Genomic DNA, 10,049 nt, shown 5'->3' with positions numbered 1-10,049 from the left:
TCATAATTTCTGGTAAAAATCATATTTTTAAAGAAAACATAAGAACCATGATAAATTAAGTTGTTGACAGCAAAACAGATTGTAACTAATTTGTCAAAAAGGCCAAACGGTGACTAAATGTGTGATTTCAAAACTGTTTAACCTCTTTGCTATAAAGGTAACACAAGTAGTGAGTAATGATTGTAAGCCTTTACCATCAAATTGTTGTTATTTTTCATTGTACTTTAACTAAAGTAATGTTTGTAGATATGTTTGTCTTTACAAAAGTAACCATAGACTGTTTTTATCTTCATGTCAAGGTGTACAACTCTTGGATGAAAACCTCTTTTGTTAAACCCTAGCTGTGACTCCACATTTTCAAGATCAACAGTCCTCATTGTTGTGATATCACGAAGGTGGGAGGAGGGAAATATTGCTTTTCAACTTGTGGACTCAAAAGTAAAAGCTGTTGATGAAAAATCCTTCATGTCAAACCCCAGAAGACTTGGAACGATGCCATGAGCAGCTTAGATAAAGGCTCAGTGGCTCTGTGAGGCTCAGTCATTTAGCTTTCCCTGAGCAAACCTTCATGTCTGGTGGTTGTTTCAACTTATATTCTGAAAAACATTATCCATAGCATCATGAACCTTTGGTTCAGCAGTCTTTTTCCGTTGGTGAGGTTGTTTCTTAGCAGCTCGGCTCTGACAACTGAAGAATGCAAACCCCTGGTCAAACCCTTTTCAACTTTCGAACCGGTAAGCCCTCTTTTACTGCTCGCCTGGGTTATTGGATTAGCTAGTGTGATAGGGTTGACAAAGAATCTGATCAAAAACTTTGCTGAAAAGATTACAGTATTTACCTGTTATGCTACCCAGTACTACACCTGATTTTGCATGCTGGGTATCTACTTCTCTGCTTTTTTGATCATCTACCGATGTAAGGAAGGTGGAAATTAATTTCTGAATACTCTGATAATGCAATACATGATGCCTTGTTTCAGGTCAACCATGAGCCTGTGTGTTAACTTCTGTCCATGGTTACGAGGCCCCATCATATGATTGTGGATGTGGGGATCAGGCTGTGAGTATACAACAGTGCCACATCATCAAACAATAATTAAAATAACCAAAGAAAAAAGAAAAAACACTCTAAAACACTTCTGCTAAATGTAGTCAACTTTTATTATGAAATAAGGGATCCAGATTCACCTAATTCCTAGTCACTTCACCCTGATTAACTGCTAAGCCTAACCATGGAGATTTTCAAGTATGGCACGTATGATTCATTATCTTGTCAATGGGTGTTTGATGTAAAATAAACACAAGCCGCCTTTAACTGTAAACCAGTCAGCTATTTTTGCTAGATGTTTGCTAGCAAAAAAACATGGAGTCAAAACCTTCATGTATTTCTTCCTACTAAAATGCTGCCAGTACATTGTACATGGGACCAACAGGCCACAAGTACAAAGTGTTATCAGTGTGATAAGAGAAATATATAATTTGAATATATATTTTTAACTAAAACATTCTAATAGTCACTCTGTTATAAGAACACTCTAATGACTGAGATTAGATTTGTAAATTTTCGAATGAAGACTGAAGACAGACTTTTTCAATTAACATAAAGCTTTTGTTGAGTTTCTATTTTTGTCATGTTTTTTTTCAAGTTCTTCACCTTACATTTCTTCCATTTGGTCCACAGACCTATATATGTCCCCTCCTCATCAACCCCTGTCTCTATGGAGTTAGATCAGTCTCAGTGTTCATGAATGCACACGGAAGGATTCACAAATGTATTTCAATGCACACACAAATATATTTAATTCTATATAAATGTAAAACTGAACTACAAATGTAAAAAAAGATTCACAAATGTATTTCATTGCACACACAAATATATAATACACATGTATTTAAAAAACACATTAGTATCTTGTTACATTTATATACAAACTGTTTGTCATTTGTGAACCTCACTGCATTTGTGTGTGAAGCTTTTGAGACTCCCCTGCTGTGGTTAGATTCACAAATGCATTTTTTTTTCAGCAGGGAAATGTCTGTAGCCAATCAGATGTCTACTTCCTATTCAGTCAATCACAGTAGCGTGGATTCAAGGGTATGTTTTAATGTGATCACTTTAGCGTTACATCTGTGCATACAGTATAATGGAGATCACAAAATAGGAGGTGAATTGAGGCAGTCATGTAATGAACTGAATACTCAGTGTATTTGTGTATCCTGAGCAGCAATCTGTAAATATTTCTTGCACAAAAAGTTCTCAGAAAAGCAAACACAGCACACCCTGGATTCTATTTTTTCCAAAGAGAGACACAGGTGAAGTAAACTGTCACCCCCCCCCCCCACCCCCCACCCCCACCCCCCCAAAAAAACCAACAGATTACCTCTTTGTGTACACATAGTTGAAAAACCTAGACCACTTGGAACTGTGCCTTGAGCAGCTTCTATAAAAACTGGATGATGGCTCTGTGAGGGCCAGTTATTCAGCTTGGAGAAAAGCTTCCTACTTGTGTTTTCATTGAGCGATACTCTGAAGCTAACCATCTGTATCATCATGAATCTGTGGTTCAGCAGTCTTTTCCTGGTGGTTGGGTTTTTCATGAGCAGCTCAGCTCAGTCAGTTGAAGAATGCAGGCCTCTGGTCACACCTCTTCCTACTTTTGAACCGGTAAGACTCCTCTGCTTCTTAATGGATCTTTAGGTGAGCATTAGTATTAATGTAGTAGTACACAGACCTTTAAATCACAGATCTTTAAATCTTGATTCAGTTTCTTCCTCCTTTTCTTTAGGATAAGGATCAGCAACAACTTAACACTTAAAGACAAATTCACTGCAAAATCTTAAAAGGTTAACAACCTTCCCCTTAAGTCACTTAAAAATATGGTTACTTATTTCCAATGTGACCATACTCAGCATAAATGTTGATTGATATGAACAATATGATCAAAGACTTTTGGTACCCAGTGCTACACCTTTATTCAATTGGTGCCAATAAACACTGAATAACAGATTGTCTGTTCAGCTTTGCTTACTTTTAATAAAGATATTTATTTCTACTTCACTGACTTCTTGTTTGTCTGCAGAGTTATGGAAAGTGGATCTTCATCATGGGTTGGATTGATAGTGAACCATTTAAAGTATTGTTCAGATCAGCAAAGAGCCAGTGGATTCATTTCCGTGAGACACCGGGACAACCCAAGGAACTTGTTGAGGATATTGGGATCAGGCAGTGAGTATAAGCAGTGCAACGTTTATATACTGTGACCAGTGCCGGTGCATAAGCTGTATGCACGAGACCGCTACGATCTCTTTGCACGTAATTTAACTGCTGCTTTATGTTTCTTGTTCTCCATTATGTTCTTCTCCACTTTGAGTATTGTCTTTTTACATGTTCTTTTGTAATATTAAGTAACAAAGAGTAAGGTCTCTTAACCAGCTTTTTGTAAAGTGTCTTGAGATGACACTTGTTATGAATTGGTGCTATCCTGCAGAATTTCAGCAGCTCAAATGTGAAAACGTCTTGCATCAATCTCTTGTAGTGTTAGTTTATAGAATGAACCACCTTTGTTACACTATTGTGTGAATGTTCCAGTCCTAAACAGGGTTTTTCCAACTTGTTCTTCAACCTCCAAAAGACATGAACTTCCCTTTTATCCTTTATTTTTTCACAGCCCTACATATTGCAAGTACGGATCATCCCCTGTAACTCTTCATATGAACACTGCAATAACTGACAGTAAGTCACCTGATTAGATATGATACTTTAGCTTGTCAGTGTTCGTTCTGGGCGTCAATGAGTCTGGGTTTATCCAAACAAAAGTACAACTGATTAATAAGTGAAACAGCTGATTTTGACCAGTATTTACTTTATAGTTGAGTGACCAACTCCTATTGTCATAGTCGTTATCTTAGGTAACAGAAAGAAGCTATTATGTAAGGGATTTAATTGCCAAAACCAACCCATACCCCGTCCTTTCTTCCAAATTCCTAACAAAAGTTAGACCATTTCACAACATCGAACACAACTTCGGCCCGTTTGTTTGGAAAATGTATAGGTATGAGGGCTTTTTGCCTTTCATATAATACTGTAAATTTTAAACTCTGACTATTATCCACCTTCATTTTAGTCTAGGAGCCAACTCAACAGTGGATGCCTCAGATAATGGTGCTGTAATTGTGTTTTTTATTTAACTGTTTTTCTTTTCAGAGACAAACTTCAGCTGCACATATCACTCTCTTCCAACCTGTGAGGGATGTCTGCTGTATACTGTCAACAGCAGAAACAACAATAATTTACTTCCAATTATGAACATCACCAATCCCACAACCATTCATGAGGTCAAAGGCTATCGAGCTTTTTACCTGATGGGTAGGAAAACCAAAAGAGCAAATACCTCCTTCTATATCCAAAACATTTTTCATATTAATTTTATTTTCATTTTGTTATGGCCCCAGCTAGAGAAAACCACGTCAAGCACTATGAACTGGTACGTACCATGAAGACAGCCAAGTGTCTTGGTTTTACAGGAGAACCAGACTTCCTCTATGACCCAGAGAATAGTGAGTAACCTTCAAACTTGTCCAATTAAATAATGAAATTGAGATCTGTGATTTCAGACATAACTAAATTACTTTACTGTCTTTCTCTTTACAGCGTTGTGTATTAAAGGAAAAGAAAAATGAAGACAATAGAAGCCCATCTTCAGCTGAACTAAACTGAAGTGTTGGAAGTAAAGAAAGTGTCTTAAAACATTACATTTGTGGATTGTGTTTTTTTTAATCTTATGAATACAGAATGGGTGGGGATGAAGGGGTATCAGTATAGATGCTGTTTAAGGTTTAAAGGACAGATGCATGCAGGTTTGGTACCAGCCACAAGAAGTTAGTTATTGTGCAGCAGAAACACAGTTAATAGAGCTCTTCAAAAATACAAGGCAGGGTTGTCACAGTCGGGTGGGGTGGGGGTCTGATTCATGATTGATTAATTGTGAGATTGTATTTTATTTTAATTTATTTTATAAGTGTCATGCTCACAAAGTGTGCCTTAAATTTGTGTGCGTGACACAAAGTCTTTTTTTTATTATTTTGGTTTAATTGATAGTTAAAATCATAAAAGAAAAATCAATTTAGTCAGATCTAGTAGGTGGTAACCTCATCACTGTGGACCGTTTCCTCGCCCCAGTGTTATGTTAACACCTAAAGCATTATTAAATCCCAAACATTGTGATAACAGCCCAACCAACTTCATTTCAGTTGAGTGTTTTTTACCTGTTTGTGATAAATATTCACATTAAGCCTGTACTCCATTGGTGTATTTCTGTTAAAGGTCTAGTTGGAAAGGTCTAGGAACCTCTGACTTCAGATAGTGTGATTGATAGATAATTCTTAAATTAATGTGTGCTTAGTATCATCTAGTATCACATTGTTGTCAATAATGTACATTGACTGGTGCCCCGTGTGAGGCTCAATTATATAGTTTAAGCTATTAATTGATAGCCTTCGGCAATCCTTGGTTTTAGATTTACAAACAATATGCTATAAACCCTTATACATTCTCAAACATAATAAAAACAACGCCTATCTGAAATGAAGTTATTTGAGCTGTTATCCCTATGTGTTTGCTAACCATTGTACCATGACAATATATTGTCTTAAATACGGCACTGTGCTTTAGATTTATTGAACCAATGTGGTTTATTTGTTTAGGACTTGTGTGTGAGATTATGCAACCTTATGTTTTGGTAAGCTTTGTTGTATGCTTTTGTATCAGCTGAGTCATGATCTGCTGCCAAGACAGTCAGATTGTTGTTTAAATTAGCATATTTCAGCACCACTGCATGCTCCTGTAACTGAACTTCCGATATAATGCTTCACCAGCATGGTGAATAAAAATGAGTACATAAATATAAGGATAAAATACTGAATATGTACTTTGAGAAGAACCCAATGAATTCAATTACTTTTGCATCAGGTTGATGCAAGAGTAAATTGTTGACTATTATTCTCTCAATCAAAAGTAATGTTTCCCGGCCATTGGTTACAATAGTTGTGGCAGTGATCTTTAAAAAGGCAAATTTAACTAAATGTCAACCCCTGTAGCACATATTGATTATTTCAACTACATGCATCCTGCATACACCATTAAACCTCAACAAATGTTCTAAAACACAGCAGCGGCGAGAGTGTTCTTAAACCAACCTAAAAACATGTCACTTTGCTGTTCATCTTCCTCAATTGGTTCCCAGTTGCTCGCATCAAATTTAAAACCCATCTGCTCGATTCCAAACGGCAACAATAGACTCACAGCGTATATGAAACACAGCAGAGCATAGTGGCGGACTGCAGTGCTTGCTGTGTGAACACAATAATTGACTAGAATGACTAGACATACGGCATAATTTGCGGCGCTAATGGACCGCAGGGCGCACTGAGTATGTATGAATTCGGGGTTAGTCTCTAACTATACTCTTCTCCTCTGTTGCCCCCCTGGTGAAACGAACTACCAAACTCCATTTGATCTACAGACTCCCTTTGCACCATTCAGAAGAAGCTTAAGAGCCCGCTCTTAAATGAACATCATGCACTTTATGATTTTGATGATGATATTGATTACATTGATGATGATGATATTTAGGATGATTTTGGAAGCTAATCAAAAGCTCTCAAAAGCTCTCAAAAGCAGCTGTCGTTGTTGTTGATGATGATTCTTGCTTGTGTTGTACTTATTCTCAGATGTACGTACCTTCTTGGATAAAAGCGTCGCTAAATGAATTCAAAAATTTTAGAATTGAAACAAAGAAGACAATAACAAATAATAACAAATAACAAAGTAAATAGGGGAGGAAAAAAATTTCTATTCAAAATCAAAGCCTGAAGTGAACTGATGTGGGTCAAAATCTTTGGCTGGTCCGAGAAAAACGATGAAAATCTGAAGAACTAAAGTTCCAGAGACATCTGTCGAAGAAGGTATACAAAATGAAACTCCACATTGCAACTGTTGAAAGACCTCAGAGTGACTGTTTCGTTGGCAGCTTCAATAATTAGTTTTTGTCCATCCAAAGCGTTTTCATATTTAATTATACAACCAGGACAATTGTTCCATCAGGTAAAGTTTTTTGAGACTGTGTATTTTATTATTAATCCATCCTTCCATTTTCTTGGGCTGGACTGCCGAATTAGACCTTCAGCACCTTTACCTTCACCTTGTTCTAATGCTGCTTTTGATTGTATGTCAAAGCACTTTGTAAACCTGTGTTTTTAAAGGTCCTATAGAAATAGTTTGATTATTATTAATAAAAAAAGATAAGTTGCAGTCCATGTTTATACTCTGTCCTTCACAAGAGAATAAGTTTTTCCCTTTAACCCTTTGTGTGAGTTTGTCTTTAAACACCCTAAATCAACTAGCAGCAGATGATCACAGTGTTCTTCAGGACGATAAGTAACAAAGGAGCTAGATATGTAGCTTGGTCCTGGAGAGCTGCACAGTGCTGAATGACTGTAAAAATTCCACCCTTCAATAACAACATAAAGAAATCATTTAATCACAGTTCTCAGACCTCAATCCAATCCAACACCTTTGGGAAGAACCGGCACACCGACTGAGAGCCAGACCTCATCAGACAGCATCAGTGCTGGAGCCCAAATCCCTGCAGTCTCCAGCCAACATCTGTTCATGTTGATACTTCCTCCTTATTTTAATCTATTCTTACTTTGTTTCTCCACTGTTGCTTCTGGAATTTTCATTTTTTTATAGCTTCAATTGAATTAGTGACAGAGTATTCATGTTACATCTGCAGTACATCTGAGGCAGCAGCAGCAAATCAGCTGTATGATACTTCAATCAATGATAACTCAGCTCCTAGCTTTTCACAGGAGCGGGAGGGGGTCAGAGGTCAAAGTGAGCTCAGTACAAAATAAGGTTTCCAATCATACCTGTGTGATAGGAGTGAGTGGATGTATGTGATGAATATTACCCATGGAAGGATAGAACAGCACGCTCCAGAATTTCAATAATATGCCTGTCAGTGTTTGTGAGTGGATGTCACTCGGGAGATATTTCAGCATATGCAGTTCATGTGCATGTGTGTGTGTGCAGTAATCGATGAGTGTGTTCAGGCTGCCCTCGTCTGGTCAACGGAGGCATTATGTGTCTGCTCTACTCAGTTGAAGGATTAAAAGTCTGTATTGCACCACACCTCACATCTGTTTAATTACTGCTTTGATTTGATAGTTTTGTTTATTTAGACACTTTTCAGCATATTAAAAAAAGATGGGAAGATCACCAGGTACACAACGATCAAGGAAAATACTTTTATGATCACTGATAGGTAATTCTTCACAACAGTCAGTATCTACTGTATATTCAGAGTGGAAAAGATGGGTCCTATTTGTGAACCTTTATGTGAGTAGGGACTACAACACATTGCTGGAGAAATTCAGTGGCTGCAGAATTAGTTGCATCATTAATATGCAGGTTGAATTCACCAGCTAAGGTTCTCATTCTTCAACATAAGACGTCTCTTAATCCCATTTGCACCAATTCTTTCTCAGTTTGAACACAATAAAAGATTTTTTTTTTTTTATCTTAAAATCTTTGAAAATGTGAGATTTTATTGGTGATTATGATGATGGTATTGACAATGGCTTTGTTTGATAACAACAATTTTAAGATGGTTTCTATACTGATAAGAGCTCTCAGGAACTGCTGTCAATGCTGTGCTTTTCTCTGGTCACTTCCTCAGCACCTGTGTGTCCAATCGGACTCAAAACTTTTTGTTGCACTTCCTGACATTGTTTCTTCCTTTCTAGATCCTTGCATGTGTTGCACTTACTCTCTGATGTACGTCGATTTGGACAAAAGCATCTGTTAAGTGAATTGTAGATTTGTAGAGCCCCACACATGACATTTAATTTTGATTTTGATATACTTTATTAATCCCAGAGGGGAAATTCGGGTTTAAAGTCTGTTATTTTTAGGGACATCTCTGATCTCTCCCTGCATAGAAGTGTTTGTTTCCCCCTGTGTTCAGTGATGTATGGCCTCCTCTGCTTATCATCAGCCAGCTGTCACAGCAGGAGGTCCCATCATCCTCTCACCATGTGTCACTGTGGATGACGTTTGGGTTTCTTGTGACTGATACGTCTCAGCTCCACTGTAACTTGAACCTCGGCGAGTCAAGTATTGCTCTGATTTCTGATCATTGAGTCGTCTGAGGAGCTGAGCAGAGTGACACATCAAGAGCCAGCTTTCGCCTAATAACAACAAATGAATGCCGTAGGAGCAGTCGGGAAACTGTGAGTTATGGATTTTCATAAAACTGTAATGTCTTTGTCTTCTCAGGTTTGAATTCATCACCTGATATCACCTTAAATAAAAAGAAAAAAGGAGGGGAAGTCAGAGTTACAACAGTTTAATGAAAAGAGAGGAAACAGGGTCTCTGCAAATCTGCTGTTTTTATTAGTAACCTCGACAGAGGTGAAAACTTTATTTTTGCCTCCTGAGATTTATTCCATCATATTTATCTTGAAATTAATTTCAGCTCCAACGTCTTTATGTCCATCTACTTCCTTTAGGAGAAAGTTTAACTTCAACCTATTCATCTCTAAATGCACTTTCATCTCCTGTGTGCTCTCTTAAAGTTTTGTCATTGACGTTAACTTCTGCAAAGAATCACAACAAGGTGAAAGCACACACACACATGTCATGGGTAGCTGGCTAGAAAACGTTTCTCCTTCTCTCCTCCTCAGCTGTCCAAAAGCAACCACATGTTGCCACTAACATCCATTTCCCAGAAAGAAGGACGGAGCGGAAGGGACAGAAAATACATTTTTGTAGCTGTTTGACACAACCAAAGGCTCTCATCTCTCACCATGAGCCAGCTCTGATCCTCTGAGAATGAAACGTGGTTGTAGTAACCTCTCTGTCCACATTAGTCAACCTCAAGACAATGAGGGCTTTGGAAGTTTGATGCCAAAATGAGAAACAGAGACCTTCAAACGTAAAACTGGTGAATAATATGACTTAATACATCCTATTCAGGGGTGCCGGATAGC

At 37.6% G+C, this 10,049-nt stretch overlaps 1 protein-coding gene across 2 annotated transcripts; it reads left to right on the top strand.

The window, feature by feature from the left end:
* Positions 1–530: 530 nt before the first annotated feature.
* On the top strand, positions 531–4,751 carry LOC110001273 (uncharacterized). Of its 2 annotated transcripts, none has more exons than XM_020656738.3 (8): positions 531–734; positions 980–1,059; positions 2,571–2,664; positions 3,080–3,225; positions 3,668–3,732; positions 4,204–4,365; positions 4,452–4,556; positions 4,651–4,751. In XM_020656738.3, exons 2-8 carry the CDS (start codon positions 1,013–1,015, stop codon positions 4,677–4,679), a joined length of 648 nt encoding a protein of 215 aa, XP_020512394.1. In that variant the 5' UTR covers positions 531–734; positions 980–1,012; the 3' UTR covers positions 4,680–4,751. The 2 variants fall into 2 exon arrangements, with proteins under 2 accessions (XP_020512394.1, XP_065804537.1); XM_065948465.1 differs by having other exon boundaries at positions 2,568–2,664.
* The last annotated feature ends 5,298 nt before the right edge of the window (positions 4,752–10,049 follow it).

This window comes from Labrus bergylta, chromosome 19, assembly GCF_963930695.1.
Source record: "Labrus bergylta chromosome 19, fLabBer1.1, whole genome shotgun sequence".
Classification (NCBI taxonomy): Eukaryota; Metazoa; Chordata; class Actinopteri; order Labriformes; family Labridae; genus Labrus; species Labrus bergylta.
The sequence above is the reverse complement of the archived record's forward strand: the minus strand, read 5'-3'. Positions and strand labels throughout refer to the sequence as shown.